Source organism: Thunnus thynnus, chromosome 12, assembly GCF_963924715.1.
Source record: "Thunnus thynnus chromosome 12, fThuThy2.1, whole genome shotgun sequence".
Classification (NCBI taxonomy): domain Eukaryota; kingdom Metazoa; phylum Chordata; class Actinopteri; order Scombriformes; family Scombridae; genus Thunnus; species Thunnus thynnus.
The window spans coordinates 23,551,572-23,573,165 of NC_089528.1; the positions used below are offsets into that span (position 1 = coordinate 23,551,572).

A 21,594-nucleotide genomic window follows, 5' to 3' on the forward strand; every position below is an offset into this window, starting at 1 on the left:
GTTATTGTACGTTCTTTACGAGACACACAGTGGATTCCAGTCAGACCAGAATAAAAAATAAAAAAAAAAATCAGTGATTTTACCTTCAATTTATCAAACTTGTCATCAACATCCTGTAACCACGACATAAACTGTCTGGCGTTGAATCGGTCTCTGACTGATGTTTTGCCGTCGTCACTCTGTGAAACAAACACACAGTATTTATACACATTTAAATAAAATCATCATTAAGTAAATGACTGGAAACAAACAGTCAAACACGTTATTTCTACTAGAGCTGCGACTAACGATTATTTTCAGTGTCAATTATTCTGTCGAGTATTTTCATGATGAATCTATAACGAATTAGAAAACGGTGGCTTGTATTGTCCATCCATCAGTAGAAAAACCAAAATGTTCACAGTTTATTGTAACATAAGAAAAATAAAGCAGAAAACCCTCAAAACTGAAAAGATTAAACTAGTAAAAAATGTAAATTTTTTGCTGGAAAATGACTTAAACAATGAATCGATAACTGACACAATGAACAACTGAAAAGGCACTGAGGTAAACAGGTTTATAGTGTGACATGTGACTGTTGACTCCGTGACACTCACCTGGACGTCTTGAGGCATGTTGTACACTTCAGCATCCAATAAAACCGTACAGGCACTGAAAGGCAGAGTCTGATTGGCTAGTGTTCTTGCCGCCCGATAATGGACTCGTAAGACTTCCTGCTCATTCGAAACAATCAGCTTTTCCTGGCGGGGAAAGAAAGAAAAACGGCTCCAATCAACATTTTGAGTCCAATCTGAACATCTGCAGCGTGTATTTTAAGCACTGATGTCCCTTCGATGTCGTCATAAAGGTGGCAGAACACCAGAGATTCAGGTATTTTTACAATTTGTTCCATTTGAGCTTCAACAAGCAGCACTAAAAACGTCTAAAAACAAAAAGGTACTCAACCAAAACCTAAACATGACAGATAATTAAAAAACACAAAGTCCCAAGAGTAAAAGTACGAACCCTTTCAATGCTGTGTTGTAGTCGTAGTTTCATACGGACGACCTCTTGCTGTTTGAACATCTCCTTCAGCTGCTCGGGTAATGACGGAGGTGGAGTTATCTGTCAGAGAGGAGATGGAGAAGGTTCAAAAAACACTTAACGACGCTGCAGCCTGATGTCTGGAGGAGCCATCATGCAGGTTTGACGGTTCCAGCAAAGTATTTTTACTGTCGATTTGGTTTTCTTTTGCTATGACTGAAAATTTACTTAAAGCTATTTTTAGCCGTCCTAACGTGATCGATTCCTGACCTGCTTATGAGACTCAGAGAGGCTTAAAATGGAGGTTGAGAATTGAGAGCCGGGAAATACAATCAGCTGTGATAAAAAACTTAATCTTCAACACTTTCACCTTAAAGTCAGTAATTTAAACTTTCCTTTGGAGCCTAATATCCTTGAGTACAGAGAGAAAACAACAAAAATATCCAAATATCTACAAACTAAGGTTGAAAACTGGGAATTGAGAATCTGATATTTCATGTGAAGTTTTGCCAAACTTGATTTTTCATGCTAAAAATGACAGTTTACAGTTGAGCTGGGAGGCAAAATACCATATTGGCCTGAAGTGAGGGTTGTCATCATTATATAATCTTTTTGAATGGAGAAAGCACCGTCCTGCAGGGAAGGGAGTGTTGCATTATGGGTTGTTTGTAACCTTAATGTTACTAGGCTAGCGAGTGTCTTAAAGTCTGTTTATAGTGTGTCTGTTGGCATAAGTCGCCTCTAAAAGTGTTTGACCTGCAGGAGCTTCTGAGAGCTCGTGCAAACACGTGTTTCGACCGCAGCTGAAATAAATTCACGACGAGTGAAAAACGACGAGTCCAAAGTGTCTTCTGACGTCTTTACTGCAGAAACACGGCGAGGACCGAATCTGTCGTGCTTGCCAATTACTGCAGTCACAGATGATGAGGAGCTCAAAAAGACAAACAGTCTGAAAATAATTTTGTTTCCGAGAGCCTGACAGGAGAGAGAGCGAGTATGTGACTATACTGGGATGTATCTGCAAAAAGTCTTTTTCCAAAAACAGGTGCTGAAAGAGGGGAGTCGTCTTATAAAATCAGGGTCATCTCATATTTAGGCCAATAGAGTATTACTTAGATTAAGTGAATGAAGTGGAATGAAACTATGTAGATGTTTTAAAAAAAAAAGGGCCTTAATCGGACATGAAGACCTCCTTCCTTCCTCAACAGGTGGAGCATCGAATGAAGAAAATCGCTTTAAAAGTTACAACTGACAAAAATCACTGCGAGCAGTAAAAACCTCAGATCAGCTCTATAAAGATACTCATGTGATCCCATATAACCACCAGGACATAAAACTGAAAAAGGATTTGCTGAAAAACAGGATCGTATGACTCTCTGTTGTCTGTATTGTGTTTTTTTTTTCCAAGTCAAAGATGGTGTACTGTAAGAGGAATTGTTGCTCTACTAAAAATATTCTAATAAAAGTGTAAAATAAATTGAATAAACATAATTTCATGATTAAATATCTGGAGTTCTGTTTTAAGAAAGTAAAGAAATCAAGCAAGAGATTCCTGGAAAAGAGACATTCACAGGAATTAATCATTTTTACATCATAGGAAACCTTCAATCCTACTACAGACTGCAGGATAATGAGTGTTTCTTCACATCACTGCAGGATTTTCTTAACACTTATTAACCAAGATACAAAAAGGAAATGATGAGAAACTCACTGTTGGAATACAGAGCTTGCTGAGCGGGTTCCCATCTAACAGGTAGGATCCGTTGAAGGTCACGTATTCGTCATAATACTGCGGTGGCTGGGGCGTGACGCTGCACAACACTTTGCGCTTCTCCTCGATCTTCTTCCTGATGTGCAGGAACTCGTAGTACGGGTTAGCCCTCTCCGTCTGGTAGGGCTCTATCTCCTCCAGCTTTACAGAGTCCACTATAGCCGCTAGAGACTGCTGGCCCCGCTCCTTATCCTGTTGAGTAGTGGAGCACGCCTGGGAGCTCGACACCTTCGGCATCTTCCTCTTGCGCGGGTGGGGCACGTGGATGTCCATGTCCTCGTCTGTGGAGCGAACCTTGATCTTGGTGCCTGAGGAATCGGATTCCTGGTCTGCGGATTGTGGAGAGGAGCTCCCCGAGGCGTTGCTGCTCAGGTCGGTCTGTGGCGGCGGCTGGACGAAGCTCAGACTCTGCTCCTCTCCGCTCGAAGAAGACGACTCCGGTTTCTCGTCAGCGGGAGTCACCTCCATCGGCTCCGAGTTGGACTCTGATTTGGATTCGGAGGAGCTCTCCGCGCCCAGGCTGCTTTCAGCTGAGGAACTCTCTGTTGTAACAGAAACAGCAGCAACACTGTTGTTCTCAGAGGTTTGTGGGACATCAGACGTCTCTTCAGCTTTATGCTCGGGGCTCGCACAGGGCACGCTGTCCATTTTCTCCATCTGAGCATCAAGAGACGGGCTGGCGGTGTCACTAGAGGGTTTTGATTTCTTGCAGTCATAGTTGTTTACATCCGTATCTTCTTGAGAACATTTGGACTCGGTGCTTGGTTTGCTACAGCCTGGCAAGGACTCCACTGCAGCGGAGCTGGGAATGTGTGCGCTGGTGGACGGTACAGGACTTTCCATCTCCTCTGTTCTCAAGCTTTCTGAGACGTTTTCCATGCTTTCTTGTTCTGCTCCATCAGCATTCTCCACAAGTTTCTCTTTATGGTCAGAAACCTGTGCTGTACCCGACTCCGTCTGCTGCAAGTTCTCCACAGCAGGGGATGGGAGAGGTTCCTTCTGCTGGAGGGTTTTTGTGTTTGTAAGCGCCGACGGCTCAGCAGATAGAGAAGCTGTAGGCGTTGACGGTAGATCGGAGTCCTTGTTGGGACATTCTGCCTGTGAATTCGTATTCTCAGGACATTGGACTTCCTTCACAACAGGAGGCTCAGAGGAGGGAGGAGCTTTCGGCTCTGTCGACCCAGGTTGAGGACCACTACATTGTGAGAGGCTGGACTGTGGAAGCGTGAGGTTTTTACTTGGAGGATCTTTGTTTAGCATTTGTGGTGTCAAGCAGCCAGGAGTGCTCCCTTCTTTCTCCGCGACTGAATCAGCAACTGAATTCGTATATTGTTGACCACTGAGGTTCTCTTCTGTTTCTGCTGAGGTCTCTCTCGTTCTCAGCTCCTCTCCCGCGGTCGTAGTCGGGTTGGTTTTTGGCAGATTTTCCACAGCTTTACCTTCAGTCGACGAGTTGGCGTCCTCGTCCAGAATGGCCCTGAGGTACGGAGATTCATGTCTGCCTGACAGCAGCGTCCGATTCGTTTGCTGCACATCTGGAAGACTGTTGCAATCTTTATCGTGCACAGACGGCGATCTGGTGGCTTGGATGACGAGGGAAGACTGGAGGAATGCGGGCTGCGAGTCTGAGGCTTCCAGGTTCATGTCAGAGTCGTACTCGACGTGTCTGGGTGTTAATGTTGTGGCCTGACACGAATCCTCAGAGCTAGCGACAGAAACCAAGGACACTGACCTGGACATGAGGCCGCAGCGTTCGCTCTCTGGCCGGGGTGATCTGGTCAGACAGTTTTCCACGGCTGACATGACCTTTGCGCTGATAGAGGGCAGGCTCTTTCCGTCCAGGGACATTGTTCTGGGGCTAGTGCCGTCCTTCAGGGGTTTCTCTCTGCTATGGGTATCAGAGGCTTCGGAGCTTTTCGAGCGCATGAGGTCTTTGCTTAAGCATGGTTCAGCCTTTGTTCTGTCTTTAGGCTTGGATTTCCCCGGGTCCGCCAGAGGTCGCTGTTTAAGCCGTTCTCGCTCTTTTTGTTTGATTTTCTCGAGGTGTTTCCGATGCCACTGCTCGATTTCCTGGTCTTTCAGGCTGAGCATGCGCTCAAAGCTGGTCTGCATCAAGTCATCGTTCACAAGCCTTTTTTCTTTGGGCTTGGTGTCTCGTGTTGCAGGGGAGGCTTTTGATTTGGATTTATCTGCATCCGTTTCGTTGGGTTTGGCCTTGCTGATCTTGGCCTGCTGGGAGCGGTCTTTGTGCCTGTCTTTATCCTTGTCTTTGTGTCTATCTGAATCTCTGTCCCGGTCTCTCCGGTCACGCTCCTTCTCCGGTGTTCTCACAACTTCCTCCTTTGATTTTGTAGATAAGGACTTGCTGCTCTCAGACAGATAGCTCTTCTTCTCTTCTAAAAGTAATTTCAGATTGGAACTTGAGGAGAGAGTCCCATCTTTTATTTTATCTCTCTTTTTCCTGTCACAGTCCTTTTCTTTGGAGCGATCAGATTTACTATGATCTGTGGTCTTCTCAAGAGGTTTTCCTTTCTTATCAGAGTTTGTGCGATCCTTTTCTCTGTGATCCCCAGCACTATAATCTCTGTCCTGCCTCTCTCTGTCGGACCGTTTGTCTAACTTATCTTTATTTTTCCTGCTGTCCTCATGCTTTTTTGTTGTGGATAAAGATTTCAGTTTTTCATTCTCTTTGTAGTTTTTATCTCCCGGCGAGTGGGAAGAAATGGCTGTTCTCTCTTTTTCCTTCCAACGATCCACTGAATTCTGCGGTTCTGCTTTGTCAGAGTGCTCCGTTTTAACCTTTTTTTCCTTGTCAGGATGCCTTTTCTCTGTTTTTTCAGAATCCTTCTCTTTTCCTGGGAGCCTCTTGTCAGATTTCTCGCGTGAGCCTTTCTCAGAGGGCTCCAGCTGTTCTTGATCAGCTGTGATCCCACTTATGGGTTTCTCCTCTGTCTCTTCTTTCATGCTGTTGCTCTGCAGCGGCTCCTCTGGAATCCGCCCTGAGCCGTGGCAGTCCACTCTCTCGTCACGCTCACTTGGCTTCGAATCCTTTACCTTCTCCTCTTTACCAGCAGCCTCCTTCCGCTCTTTTTTCACGGCCTTGTCTTTTTCTCGCTCCTCTCTCGGCCTCTTCTCCTTACTGCTGGAGTGTTTCTCCTTTGTGTTTTTCTCATCCTTGACAGGAGAGGAATCGGAGGTCTTCTGAACTGAGCCGTTGTCTTCACCTTCCTTTTTCACTGGCAGAGGTTCATCGGTCTCATCACTTTTGAAAAAATTTTCTTTCCAGAACTCTCTGTCAAACTCCAAATTCCTGTGGCTGTCTTTCCTGGCCTCCTTCTGCCTGTGGCGGCTCCGCTCTGCCTCATAATCCCTCCTGTGTTTGTCTTTCTCCTTATGTTTAAGTTTATGCTTCTTTACTACTTTGCCGTCTAAATCGGTCTTCCGTAAGGCACCTTCAGTGCTGTCTATACTGTTTCCGATGTTACCATCTTTGCAAGGGCTTGAACGGCCGTCGTCCCCGTCTACACTGGAGTCTTTCTGTTGATGTTTGCTCTTCTCCTTGTGCTTACACCCCTTGGTGCTGGAGCCTTCAGTGCAGTAGTCTGCGTCTGTGTAGTGGTTGTACTTGACACCATCCACCGGACATGAGCTGTCACTGATGGAAACACACATCTTAGTGTTTTCCTGTTTAAGTGGTGTTTGTTTATCTGTCAGGCTGTGGTTCAGTTTGGGAGATTTGATGGATGACAAATGGAAGAGGTGGACGGATGAGTCGTCTTTAGGACTAAAAGACATCTTGAAGGAGTCCTCCTCCCGACCTTTATCTGTGCTCTCCGACACAGTTGCGAGAGAGAGGACTAAAGTTTTGCTATTCTCTTTCCCGTCCTCTTGGTTTTCCTTGTTTTTATTCTGGCTTTTGCTCTTCCTCTTAACTTTGCCCTTGTCCTTTTGCTCAGCATTGTCCTTTTTAGACCTCGTGTCTGCCTTGAGGCTCTCTGAACTCTGAGAACAGGTGGGCGAGTTCCTTTTCTCTGAAAGGCTCTCCATTTCGTCGCTGGAGGTATCAGAGCTGCAGTGGACTCGAGGAGTCTTTTGCTTTTTGGATTTAGAGGAGGAATCCCCCTTGCCACTTTGCTTTCCTGCCACATGATTCCTATCTTTTTCCTCCTTCTCCCTCTGTCGCAGTTCCCTCCGGAGGATGTGTCTGTCGTTCAGGGCTTTACTGAGATCCTCCTCCTCTTCCTCGTCCTTGAACTCGTACTCATCCAGCCCTGGCACGGACGACGATGATTTCGTGGCAGGTTTGCCATCTGAATCCTTTTCAGTATCAGAGTCTTCCATGTTGTCATCCACACTGGATGGATTGACAGATGGTGGGTCTTCAGACTCTGTGGAGGAGATAAGATTCATTTTTAAAAATGGTACAATACAAAACAGTTGTTTAAGATGAAGGAATGATTATGAAATGCTCTGTGCTGCATATAAACACTACCAACAGTGTGACAACTTATAGCTTCCATGATTTAAGTCCTAAAGCCTTCAACACATTGCTGACATTTGCTTTTAAGCCCCATGTGGTTCACCTATAGTGAGAACTCATGTGCACATCACGCTATGTGGAACAGCGGACAGAAGCGTCCTGTTGCATTAAAATTAGTATGTTAATGTGTGAATGTAAGCGGGAGGTCAGCCAAAACACTACAGCATCCTCTGCATACCTGAAGAGCTGTCATCTTGATCTGACAGTGACACCTCTCCCTTTAATAGCTGTTCGAGCTCCTGAGAGTCTGCCACGTCCACCGGGCGCTCCCCGCGCTTGTTGGCCTGGAAGGCATTACCACCGTGGCGTAGTAGTAGTTTCACAATCTACATAAAACAAAAGGAGAAGTTTTAAGACAAACATAAAAATTGTAGAACGTACAAGCATTTATAAAAAGTCAAATTTAATCAAAAGTAAAAACAGGGCAAAAGCAAAGACTAGTAGATCTAAGCAAAATTGATCTGAAATTGTTCTTTAGAGCGACTGCAATCAAAGTTTTTTTTTTAAATGCAATGACACTGCTTTATATTGTTGCACTATTGTGTCATGATGGTAAATGCGTAAATCTTGGTGACACAACTCCCCATATTCAGCATTTATAAGCCGTATACAGACATTTAATAACACCCTACTGTAGTTGTAGGCAGATATAAAGGACATTTACATTGAAGACATTTTATTTGATTACATCTGTGTTTTACTATCTTGTCATTCATTGTCTGTTTATACACCACCCTTCACTTAAAAAGGTGCACACATGAGGAGTTATATTTGGTGACAAATACATGAATTAACACTTCTATGTGCTAATAACTACATTATAGTGTGTTATAAACAATTTATCAAATGTTATGCTAAATATGGTGACTTACAGGTGGTGAATAGGTAGGCGGTCTTAGCAAAATGTCTTTTGTGAAGTATGTAAAGTACTCATGGCTGACATGTAAATCCAAACCATATCACTCTATAGCTCGAGATTATTCTTTAAAACAATTATTATCATCAAATGCCAAAATGTCTACATAACATTCTTTGACATACACCCACTGGGACGTCATTTTTCTTTGTCCGTTCTGTAACAATTTCAGACCTTAATCAGAGTTTCTACGTGCAATTTACTTTCATGCCATACGTTATTACTACAAAAGAAATTTAAAGTTAAGCTCTTACATCTTTATGCCCGCTGCTGGAAGCATCATGGAGCGGCGTGTCGTCATCCAGACCCTGCGTGTTCACCTCTGCACCTGCTGCTATTAAGACTTTGGCCACATCGTAGTAACCGAGATTACAGGCTTCATGAAGAGGAGTCCAACCTGGTGAGGACAGAAACGAGACAGCTGAGAGATCAATCAAAGAAAAAAACAATTAACAACAGTAATAGGACAAATAAAGAGGAATGTAGTAATTGCACAGTGCTTTTGTTATCTCATCATGGAGATATCGCCTTTAAATCAGCAGCTGTTATGTCATTAAGAGCTACAATTGAGCCACGATGAAAGCAGTTAAATGACCTCCTCTCGGGGGCATCGTACCTGCAAAGTCTTTGACGTTGACATCAGCTCCCAGGCTAATGAGCTCTTTAACTTGCTTGGCGTCTCCCCGGATGGCTGCCATGTGAAGGGGAGTCTCCCCTCGCTCGTTCCTCTTGTTGACCTTGTCCTTCTGTCGAGACGAGGCGCTACTGGGGACTTTCTTTTGCACGGGGGTCGTTTGTGAGGGGTGACTGGGAGTTGAGTCTGGTTACAGGCAGAGAGAGAGAAGCACTTAATTGATGCTTAAAGCAAAAGCCTGCCACAGTTTGATATAACTACCTGGAAAAAGGCACAAGATTGAGCAACTAAAGTGAAGACTGTTTTTCTGTGAACCTGATAGCGTATGCTAACAATGTGTCTGTCTTTGCATTTCAGTGGGTATGTATAAAAGAAATAGTTCAACATTTTGGGAGATTAAAGTTATTTGCTTTCTTGTTGAGTCAGGCGAGATTACTCTCATGTCTCTCAGGTAAATATGAAGCTACAGCCAGAAGTTGGTGAGCTTGGATTAACATAAGATTGGAAACAGCTTCCTGGCTTTGTCTAAAGATAACAAATCTGCCACAACCTCACAATGATTACAAGACTCCAGGAAGGCACCGAATCCAAGAAATAGTCCTGCATATAACCCCATAAAAAGCACAAATTGTTATTTTTACACCTTGGTTTCATACAGATTAAAAACACAGGATGTAAGTGTTATTTAGTGAGCTTTAGGAGGTGCTGGTAGGTGGATGTTATTCCCTTCGGACAGCCAGGGAAACTATTTCCTCCTGTTTACAGTCTTGATGCTAAACTCAGCTGACCGGCTGCTGGCACAAGCTTCATATTGAACGGACTGATATCGATCTTCTTATCTAAATCTCAAAAGTGAACTAAGTGTGTTTCTCAAAAACATTGAACTATTCCTTTAACGAGCAAGTTACTAGTGAGCCTGGTTTTACTGTGAGCCTGAAAAAGTCAGCCAACTTACTCTGTTACATATTGGATGGCAACAGGAAAAGATCTCATAAAATAACAAAGAAGTGCTTTCTTTCCAGTGGAGCAGTTACATTAAATATTAGACTTTGCCCTTTACTCAAACAACCTTGAAATATTAGAGAGCATGCTTGTCAAAATGCTCAGAAGCATGAGTCATCCAACAGTAAATATACTCTGAGCCATCTTGAGGATGTGGTTAAGGTGAGAGGGCAGGCACACAAACCTGGACTGTTGGCAGTCATCTGCATTAGGAGAGCCATCTGTTTGCGCTCTGACAGAGGATACCCAAACAAAAGGTTGGGAGCCTGGGACTTCTTGCCCCCAGCCTCCTTTTTCACCTTCTTCTTGTCTGGTCCATCTTTATCTGCAACGAAACCGAGAAAGATTTAAAAAAAACAGTCCACAAAAAAAAATGGTTTATTTTTCTAACAGCAATTTAAATCATCACAGTGACACCGTTTTTCTTCCTCCCCTTGTATCTGTTGGGAACGCAGAGAAACAGATGACAAGCATGAGGTTTTTTTGTTTTTTTTTTTTAAAAAGGGGACCCTAAAAAAGACAGCATTCTCTTAAGCCAGCCAAGTGTGAGCGGCACTCCTCACGCCCTCCCTCCCCCCCCCCCCCCCCCCCACCGTCTCCGTCGGTCGGTTGTTACAAAACATAAGACATGCGTGAGCTGTAACAGGGGGAGATGCAGGGTGGGGAAAAAATAAATAAATAAATAAATAACACACACACGTGCATGTGTGTATGTGCGTTTAAAAGCAGCATGGCAGCGCAAGTGGGTGACGTGACTTGTAGAGGACACAGGGGCTGAGGATCGGGCTGCAGCGATTACCTGCGTATATCCTGCAGGGAGGCACTAATCTCTCTCCCCAGGTCTCACTCGACTGGCCTGGGTCTGAGTCATCTACAGTGCAAAGCAGAGAGGATGGGGAGGGGGGAGGGGGAGGAGAGGAGAGGAGAGGAGAGGAGGGAGGGAGGGGGAGAGCAAGGGGAGGGTGGAGGGGTGGGAAAGCACTGCATTAACGCTCACTCTCTCACACCCTCCTCATCTCACAAGTACTCAAATACAGACAGGCACAAAGGCAGACTCGCACTCCACGCACAGATTATGAGTCATGGCAACACAGGAGACATGAGAAGATCCGATCCGAGGTGGTCAGCGGAGTCATTGCTTCCCCTTCTTCCTGCGGCCGCTCGACACAGAGAGGCGCTCGGCCGTCGGAAAAGGCAAAGCTGCCCTCCGTGCTAGTTTAGTTTTATAACCTGTGCGACACAGATTATGCTCGGGGAATTTTAAATTGAGGGTTCTTGTCTGTTAGGATGACGCAGGACCACACAATAAAAAAATCATTACGTCGAGATGTGATCTACAGGGGAGATGAAGGCGAATCTGCGGGGACCTCAAGCAGTCTGTGAAAAGCATTACAGTACTTCGTTTACTGCAATTATGGCTGGATGATACACTAACCTATTTTTACCTCTCAAATCTTGATGTAAACATACAGTGAACTAAATTCATGGTAGCAAAAAAGAAAAGTCTGTGAGGTAACATCAAGACTTTAGTTCACAATGTCTCCAACAAGAAGCTGGACACTTTTCATCTTCAACATAATGAAGGTTACTGAGAAGTCTGCAGGTTGTCAGAAAGGTTCGAGACAGACCCTGATTTGTCCTCCTTCTTCATTGAGACAGACTAATCAAAGAAGTTTGTATAATCTCAAATACAGCGGTTATCATAACACGTTTTATAACTGCAGGCTGGTGTTTTTCCGTGTTGTTTTTAATCTCAACAAATTCCATAAAAAGACCAAAGCCAGGCATTCGTCCTTGTCTCAGTATTCTCAGACTTCCTGCCCTGTGGCACTCAGATCAGCTCATATTCAAGACGTAAACAGGTGGCTCATATTGTTTCACTTTGACGGAAAAAAAAAAAGAAAAAAAAAAAAAAGGGCTCAGTAACTTCCTAGTAACAGCTGGGCCCTGTGGTTCTTAGCAGACGTTACTCAAACAGGAGTAAATTGTTCATTTGTTGGAGGCTGTTTTCCGCGGTGGATTAATACAAAACGCTCTCATGAGTATTTAAAGCAGCAGGACGGTGTATGTGGGACAGACCCGAAATAAACCACATTATAGTATCATAATGACGGAAAATGTCATCTGGTATACCGGTATGGCAACCAAATGTGTTTTTGTAAAGAGGTTTTTGTTGTTTTGTTTTTTTTTACAAACATGAAGGTCTATGGCACAGAGTAATAAGCTATATCAGGCTTTGGCTTCACACTTTTTAGTAGCATCAATTCATAGTTGGTTTTGGTCTTTTCATGGGATCTGCTAACAATAATGAACTGTCAGATCAAACAAGAAAAATAGAGAATATTGCTAAAAAGCTTTATCCTTTAACTATATACAAGACCACGCATCAGGAACTAGCGGGCAGCCTACGTTAAAAAAAAAAAAAAAAAGTGTTCGGAGCCCAAATTTTTATCTTCATTTAAATCTAAACAACCAAAAAAGAAAAATGTAGAATGATGTTTCCTAATCTATAGATCACCATTCACTCTTTTTCTTGAGTCTCATAAAAACATCCTGGCTGATATGTTGCTATTAAACACAACAGTCCACAACTTTATCAACATGTTCAGATTTTGTTCCTGATGCCACACGAGTCAAGACCGTTTGACCTATAGACAGTCCCAGAAGAAACCGTACAACGGGCCACCAGGGGGCGGTGTGAGGACATGGCAGCATGCCAGCAGCATGGCTGCTGGAGGAGGAGCAGGGAGGAGCAGCAACAGTCCTTACCAGTGTCTGAGTCTCGCTCCTCTGTCCGGGGCGGACTGGTAGTGAAGGAGAGCTTGCGCTTCATGGAAGACTTGACTTTCCCTTCCTTTCCCAGCAATTCACTCCGGTCCAACTTCGGAGTTTTGGTGAAAGGGGACAACTTATCTTTGCTCTGTCAGAGAGGAAGAGAAAATAAAACATTTAAGAAATTGGGAATGCCAAACACAGCAGGGTGTGGCCATATTTATGAGTTTTGTAAGCGTGCGTCTGTATATGTAAACAATACGGTCGTGACAGTGAAAAAAAAACAAGGCGGCCTCATTTGAAAAGCTCTGTTAACCAGCTCGACAACAAAAGGGTTGAGCTTAGCATGCGGGTTGTATTTCAAGTGAGACCTCGGCTTGCTAAAACATGACTCTAACATAAAGTACAGATGATTACATTACAGGCTGTGCTGTATCTCTGCGACATATTGTTTGGGCTTTTGGAAGCAGCAGGTTTGCCAGCATTACTCACAAATATCTTATTCCCAAGTTGAAGTCTTTGACAAGTGAAGAGTAAAAGATCAGGAGTGACTATATTTTTCACACAAAGATAAAAAAAAAAAGAACAGAAGAAAAAACAGAAGAGAAAGAAGTCTATTTAAATGGTGTTATGCTTGTTGCAGTGTGAGAATTTAGCACATGTTGCACTCAGAGAACACTGTTAAATGTCGACAGATTTATTAATGGCTTCCTTACAGTTACAACTGAAAGCGTTGAGGCAGACGAGCTTTCCTTTACTCTCAGTTTTTCATATTTTATGTTGAGATAAACACGATTGTGACAACATAAAGCTAGCAACATCCTGAGCGTTTAAAAACACATAAAACAAAAATTGCCAAGCCTAAAGTAGACTCTGCAGATCTAAAAATGTACCTCGATACTTCAGTCAAGACTTTATACGTCACCACCGTTACCTGAATACAATCCTGTCTATAAAGAGGAGGAGGCTTAATGCCAAAGCTTTCCATGAGCGCCGGCTGCTGACCTCATCTAAGTCCAGCCGGCTACTTTATTATATTAATTTTTGATCCTAATAAAATAGTTTAGATTAACAAGTTGTGATTCACTATGCGTGTACATTTACGACCACTAGCCTCTGCTTCAAAACAATGCGAGCATGATGATAGAGAAACAAGCCCCCACATGCTCTCTACGAATGTGTGTGTGTGTGTATTTTGACAAAATATGTGCAAAATAATTGATGACAAAATACATGAAGAACTGCACTGATTGCACAGACAGGGGACATCCTCATTAGACGGGCTACTTCAGGAAACACAGGTGGCAACGACTTGATGATTGCACAGTAAGTATTAAACAGTCCACTGACAGCGTGGCATTTCCCATGAAAACCACACAGACAGTTTATGGGCTTAATACATGAACAAATCAATGAATCATCTTTATTTATTTACAGTGTGTTTTTTTTACAACAGAGCCATCTCTAAGACGCACTGCAAACACACTTTTAAAACAGGAAATGTTGTCAAAGTAACAGGCATGTGTCATATGAGGAAAATATAAGCTCAGCCTTACACTGGAACTTTACACTTTCAAACGCTTATTGTATTTTTTGGCACTGACCTTTTAATGTCAGATGCCCCAAATCATGTTTTAAAAATAAAGCATGTAATGGAACTTCCTGCAGTATTATATATATGATCACATTAACTACCATTGTGTTTACATAAACCTTACAGTGAAGGTGTCTTTAAATAAATAAAAAACAATAAATAAGGTCTAATGATTTTTAATTACTAAAGTTCTCATCAGTCAGGAAAGGCGTGGTTTTAAATATTAATAGCCATTTACAGACTGTGTGGGCCAAGAAGCCTAATTCTTTACAATAATTCACTACATGTTTACAATCAGGTAGGCAAACTCATCAAAATATGCAAAGATCAGTGTATATGATAGAATAGAGGCATCAGAACGGGGTAAACGCCCTCAGACCTCCCTGGCTGGCTGGCTGGCTGGCTGGCTGGCTGGCTGGCTACTCCGTATCCTTGTGGAAAGCCCTGCTAATGCTAAACACAAGTACTGCAACTCTGGAGTTAGTTGCCATTTCTTCTGGTGAGCAAAGCCTGGGCCACAATCAAGCTGAATCACAACAACTCCCACTTCACAAATGAGAAGACGTTGCACATGATCCCTCCCACTTGCAGCTGCTATTTGTTTCACAGACCCTTCTGTTATATCCAGTCGGATATCAGTAAACGCTAAAAAAAAATTATGTTCAGGACAGCGAGGAGGAAATTACTCCAGTGCATCGTATGCCATCAGTGATATCGCCTGCTGCAACAGGCCTAAACAGTAAACCAATAATATCTGGATTACCACAACGTCTGCTAATTCCAGTAACCGAGCACTTGCACTCTGATCTGCAGAAAAAGGCTTTTTTTCAATACCATTACTTTAGTGAGCTGCGCTTTGGTGCAGTAAAATACATTTCTGGCAGGAGGAAAATGTCTGCAGTGTGGTGCTCCTTTGATCTCAGTGAAGCAATATGCCAGCTGTGCAAAGCTGAAGTGTCTGCCGGTGTTGAAAGTCGAGACGAGTAAAGATATGAGTGACTTCTGCCTTTAAAAATCAAAAGCAGACATACGCTGGCCATCTCATTTATGGAAAGAATATGATTAAGTGGTGTGACAGTTTGAAAAAAAAAAGAATTGAGAAAGGTGGATCTCAAGTTGATTCCCCGCTAGATTTATATTGTTACATTACTGCTGAATCACATGTGATAGAAATCATGTTAGCTTGATGCTGCAGCATTGATATCAACATAAGAGTGATATACCTTTTAATGCACACAGGCAAAGAAACCAGTAGCGTTACTAGGAAGTCAGACGTGCACTGCAAGCACCCAGATGGTTGTACTGTAACTGAAACTATAATCTACAAAACGTTTCACTGACTTGGAGATGAGCGTTTTCACCGTGCAGTTCTTAGATTAAGGAGAGACTTATGCAAACGTTTGTCACTGTGATAGAACAAGAGGTGGTCAGGTGCAACAACGTGCAGAGAGAGCAAATGCAAACGCTCACACATAATTCAGCACAAAAGGGAAGTTCAAACTGAGCACTAAGCATCTTGACAAATAGTCGATCTGCTTTGTGCAGACAGTGACAGAGCAGAGCTGCTAAATTTACGACTATTGTGTTCGATATCTCGCAAGCAATATTTACTTCCTGTCATAGCAGAAGTAATAACGAATGAAACGCTCAAATACCTGTCACATGTGATGAGACTGTGTTTGTTTCCAAGATCAAGAAAAGAAGTCTGAACCTCAACTTTTATGCCGATTTGGTTGAAAGGTCCTCTCTTTAAGTGCTCAGAAAAAAATGGAAATTTAAACATCTGCAATTCTACGGCACAATAGGGTTGAAAGCCCCACAACAGATAGTTAATTTAGTCAACTGCTGTTTCCAAATTTAAAAAAAAAACCCTCTCAACTTTTGAAAACTTTGTGGTAAAAAAAAAAAAAAAGGCAGATTGATTGTTTTTGCCTGAATGTGTTTTTATTGCATTCACTTCTGCATATCAGTTTTACAATGAATGGCTGAGCTTTTGTTTAAAAAAAAAAACCCACATTAAAAACTACAAACAAGAGCAAGAATGAACTTTGAACCTCGACGTGGGATCTGATTTTTTTTCTGCACTTCTTGCTGAAACGTCACCTTCAGAAATAACCGAGTCTGTGCTTACGTACCTTCTTCCCCGCCTGCTTATCCACCATGGCTCCATCTCTGTCGCTCCCAGGTTTGGCCATGGTGCGGCACCTGACTAGCTGTGACAGCTACAGCACAGTAGGTTCATCATGCACCTGGAGACAGAAAGCAGCAGCAATGAGAACGATTTCAACTCTGCCACATCATGGTCCAGAGAGGGTTTTTTTTTTCTGACTTTGTCTAAACAGGCTGTGTGTGTGTGTGTAGCATCGGCAAGAACGATTAAATGACAATTCACACAGGCTAGGCTATTAGCAAACCTCTGTATCACAGAGGAAACTAGAGCTAAGGAGAGAAAAGTCACGTAAGCCCAGAGAGGAGTGAAGTGTCAGCATATGAAACAGTTGTGTTACAAAGTGTAACTCAGCTGTGTTTCAGGATGTAGGCTGTGAGTGGATCACTAATCAGGGATTTTTATTGAAATTTCCATTCCACTTCTTGAGGGTGACCTTAAAAAAAAAAAAAAAAAAAAAGTAGGCAGGAAACAACTACACGAGGCAGCATGAATCACAGCTTTAGGGACTCTTTAAGTTTCTGAGAGGAAAACGTCCCCCTTACATGTTGTCACCATGACCTACTCATCAGTATAACCAAGCTTTTCTCTGATGTGGTTTTCGACAGTGTAGTAACACACCCAGCGGAGTCAATGTGGGCAGTCTGGGTGCCTGCAGTGATGGGTGAAAGTTATAACACTCGGCTGAACATGCGCACGGAGCCTCCATGGCATGTGTCAGATATCTTGTCACATGAAGTTTGCCGTTTTTCAGTCACAAGATCCTCTTCTCGTTTGCTTTCACTGACCTTTCTTTGCTTCTTTTTACACACTTTACAGATATAGCACACATAGCATCTCTTGGCTTTATGAAAAACCCTGCTAGTTTTCTCTATACTAAGAAATCTGATATCCACTGATGATTGGCGCAGTCCCGTAACTCAATACGCAGCCGATTACAACTTCTCTATAAAATTCATATGGTAAGAATTTAATCTAACAAGGAAATATCTCGCATGACTGTTTTATCAGTATAATGTTTATTCACACAGCAAACTGGACTTCTACTGGGGGGTTAACTATCTGTGGCACAAATTTTCCCATCAATTGAGGGGGATTTCTTCCAATCAGCAGCTTCCTCTATCGGGCAACATGTGATGTTTTGATGAAATAATTAGACTGACAAGATGTGTCAATGACAGGTGTTGTTTTGGACGTCAAGATGTGAGAAAGTGTTTCACACTAGTTGGCAAGTTCTGACCGATTTTTGCTGAATCAATGAAGAGTGTGACTGTATTATATCACAGTCGTCCACACGCATGTCGTGACAGATTATATCACTAAATGTTTTAAAAGCCTGCAATCAACATTATATCATGAAAACAACTCCAAAGTAAGTATCCAAATGAATCATGAAATTAGTGCTGAAATGATTAGTCATTTCTATTAATCAGTAATTAGTACGTAATCAGTGAGTAACCTAGAGAGTCCCTAGCTCGTCATTTGAAGTGGTTCCAGCTTCTTGAACGTGAATCTTTAGCATTTTCTTGGACTTTTATGATAGTAAATTAAATATCTTTGGGTTGTAGCCTGCTGACCGGACAAAACAAAGCAAGTTGATGATATAACCTTGGACTTGTGATGTGCATTTTTCACAATTTTCTGACATTTATTAGCCTGAAAAACTAATAGATTAAGTAAAAACTGGCAAATTAACAAACAGTAAAATAATTGTTTGTTGCAGTCCTTAGGTCTATTGTTTATTTCTTTTGGCAAAAAAGGAATTGTCACATGGTACATCATGAGTTTTTGTCACAATCACAATTTCAAAATGAATGTACATTTTTTTTGTTTTCCCTGTGGGACAGTATATATGTAAGAGGTCAAAACTGACAGGACAAGGTCAACCACAATCCTCTGATGACAAGCTTTGCTGCTAAACCAATACTGGTGAAAGGTCCATTATTAGTAGAGCAGGAACTAATGGTTATTTCATTAGATTCTGCTCATTACTTCCTCAAATAATCATTTATGCTTTAAAAGCAAAAAACTCCCCACATTTAAGAAGCTGGAACAATTAAATGTTTGTTTGTGTTTTTCTTGCTTGAAAATGATATACTTCTTAAAAACATGTCAACCTCAAAATCCATTTCACCTTGACATGCATCCAAAAAGTACATCTACACGTACTGTTTATATCTGCGTAGGCAATCATCCTGTCATTAAAGTCTTTGTGGCTACGGCAGGGACTGTAAAGCAATAATCTTGCAAGATTAGGCTCCACACCGCATTACCTTATGTGCAATACATGCATGTTTAGCAAGTGGTTTGGCAAATCTAACCAACTTCAGATATAAACTAGAGGCACCGCTTCGCAGACTCACATAATATTTGTAGTGAAGACTTTGAAGGAATTTAATAAGAGACATTAAGTGTATTTTCCTTGTATGTGTTCACATGTTTGGCCAATAAAGCTGATAGAACACAAAGTTGTAGTGATGACAGTAGATGATGCTTCAGATAAGGAAGTTGCTGCAATGAAGCTACAAATTCTAAAACGCTGATGCTTCACACACACACACACACACACACACACACAAACACACATCTTCAACTCCGCAGCACAGAAGATCTATAACAATCACCACAGTTTCAAGGTGGGCAGTGAAGTTGACCTTTGACCTTTTGTCTCTAAACTGTCTTCACTCCTTCATTTTATCCCATTAGACAAGTTTGTCATAATCAGCATATGAATTATTGAGTTATGGCCAAAAAAGATGTTCTGTGAGGTCACAGTGACGTCTGACCACCAAATTCTAAAATCAGTTCGTCCTTGAGTCCAAGTGGACATTTGTGACAGATTAGGTTTGGGCAGTATCACGGTATTACGGTACACCAGGGTATTTAGAAATCCCAAAGGTATGATTTTCAATACCGTCAGACTCTGAGTACACCTGGAGTTTACAAGGAGCACTTGAAGGAAGCGTGTAGTCCCCTCCTTCAACCACAATGTGGGTTGGAAAAGGCAGAGTGGCGCTGTCCGCATTTCTGCTCACTGACTCCGCAGGAAGTTAATCAAAGTTTATAACTTCGCTAGAAATTTTAGCCAAAATATGAGATATTCGTGTCTTGCTATGTTTGTGGTGAATGAAACTCGCAAGACTTTTCCTTGTTTGAGCTGATATTCATCTGCTGGCCTTCAGTAAGTTTGTTCCTGACATTTATTCAGCCGTTTCTCCGCTGTAGTATCGGCTGAACGGTAAGAAACAGTGTTAATTGTTTTTATCCCTTGATTTTTGCCTTGTACTTCCACCTAAGCACTCATATTCATAGCGTATTTTCTGCACAGATGGCGGTTTGCGGGTCGGGTTGGGTTCGGGTGGTTGATTGACGCATATTTTTGCGGGTCAGGCGGTGCGGATTGGCTCACATAACGGGTCAGGTGGGTGGAGGGATTACACGAATACCGTCATATAGCGTATACCCCGGTGAAATGTCAGGAAGGTATGAAAAAATAGATACCGCCCAAGCCTATGCCAGATGTAATGAAATTCCCTCAAGGCGTTCCTGAGATATCACGTTCACAAGATTGGGATGGACGTGAGGTCACATTGACTTTGACCTTTGACCACCAAAATCTAATCAGTTCATCCTTGAGTCCAAGTGGACGTTGGTGCCAAATTTGAAGAAATTCACTCAAGGTGTTCCTAAAGTATCGTGTTTACGAGAATGGGACGGACAACCCGAAAACAGAACACCTAATGCGTAAAAATGCCTTCGAAATGGGTAAAAGACTATTTAAAACGGTTGCTCTTTTCATCTAAATCTCTGCCATACGGTTCAATGGAACTAAATTAGTGTTACAGTAAGAGGAGTAAAAATGGAGCTTATTGCCTGAGTGCCAACAAGCCTGTGTAAAAAAGAAAAAACACAATTTAACACTGTAGTCAAAGGAGACGTACTACATTTCAGTCCATGACAAATTAATTCACTCCTATGGGTTAAAAATCAAAAACATACCAACAGTGCAGCTTAATTGACCGACACAGACTGCAAGTCTTCAATTAACAGCAGTAATCCAGACATCAAGGCACGTTCTGGGATTTCATACACATCATCTTCATATTTGACAATTATGTGCTTATTGAGGATTTATGTAAAAGCCACAGGTTTTACTAGTTTAAGTAGCTAAAGCGCTCAAGACAGAGGTATTAACAGGTCGACTGTTCTGCAGCACAATAAGAAAAGAGCAGGAAATTGGCTTTTGCTGCAACCTGTTGTTTGGTTGATATTTTTAAATTTATTGTACAGTAACATCCATTCCCAATTAAACCTGGTTTTCCTTAAAATATGGGATTCCTTGTGATCTTTGTAATGTACAGATTTTGAATACAGTGCTGTTTAAACAGTTGAAACAATCAGTTGATCAACAGAGAATTAATTAGCAGCTACTTGGATAATAGATACACCGTTAAAAAGTCTTTTATTAAGCCAACACAACACACTAAACACTCACTGCTTCTCAGTTTTATAACATTACAAACTGAGTCTCTTTGGGTCTTTGGACTATTGGTTGGACAAAACAAGCAAGTGGACATCATCTTGGACATTAGGAAACCTTTTCACAATTTTCTGCTCAAATTATAGATGAAACTATTGATTGATTAACAAAGAAATCAGCAGGTTAACAATAATGAAAATAATAGCCCTAATATAGCCTATTCCGTGTTATTTTAATGTGTTACAAAATTAGCAATTAATCATGATTAATCAGATTTTTTGTGATTAAAAATATATGAATCAAGACTATTAAATTATTTAATCTTATTAGAAATCAGGGCACATCTGAAGATGCCATTTGCCTTTCCAGACAGGATCCAGTCATACTTGTTTTCAGCACTAAATCACCACGAATAAGACGACCAGCCTCCCGAAAAAGGAATCCAACATTTTGTTTCTTCGGATACCTTTACAACCTCTGCTGATCCTGAGTAATAGCACAGTGTTGACAGGTATCGTTTTTCCAACACACAGCCCTGCTGTTCAACCGAGACCAGTGAGAGGTCCATCATTAGTCAGCAGTAGCCAGTATGCAGCAGCATTGTCATTCAGGCAGCTGAAAGGGAGAATTGAGCAGCCTACAGTGAACACGTTGGTGTAAAGAGGCTTGTGTATCGGGGGTATTAAAGTGGTATG

The 21,594-nt window shown here is 42.1% G+C and overlaps 1 protein-coding gene across 4 annotated transcripts in view; it reads right to left on the reverse strand.

The window, feature by feature from the left end:
• ankrd12 (ankyrin repeat domain 12) overlaps positions 1–21,594 on the reverse strand; it is a 42,427-nt gene that overhangs the window by 2,701 nt on the left and 18,132 nt on the right. For 2 of the 4 annotated variants that reach the window (XM_067606419.1, XM_067606420.1), the window contains exons 2-12: positions 16,388–16,501; positions 12,656–12,806; positions 10,686–10,757; positions 10,071–10,211; positions 8,867–9,070; positions 8,505–8,647; positions 7,513–7,660; positions 2,735–7,182; positions 1,006–1,104; positions 597–740; positions 84–179 (exon numbers count right to left, since the gene is read on the reverse strand). In XM_067606419.1, the coding sequence (XP_067462520.1) occupies positions 84–179; positions 597–740; positions 1,006–1,104; positions 2,735–7,182; positions 7,513–7,660; positions 8,505–8,647; positions 8,867–9,070; positions 10,071–10,211; positions 10,686–10,757; positions 12,656–12,806; positions 16,388–16,447 (5,706 nt within the window). In that variant the 5' untranslated portion in view covers positions 16,448–16,501. Of the gene's footprint in view, positions 1–83; positions 180–596; positions 741–1,005; positions 1,105–2,734; positions 7,183–7,512; positions 7,661–8,504; positions 8,648–8,866; positions 9,071–10,070; positions 10,212–10,685; positions 10,758–12,655; positions 12,807–13,150; positions 13,210–16,387; positions 16,502–21,594 lie in introns of those variants that run through there. The other 2 variants (XM_067606422.1, XM_067606421.1) reach the window with 2 other exon arrangements.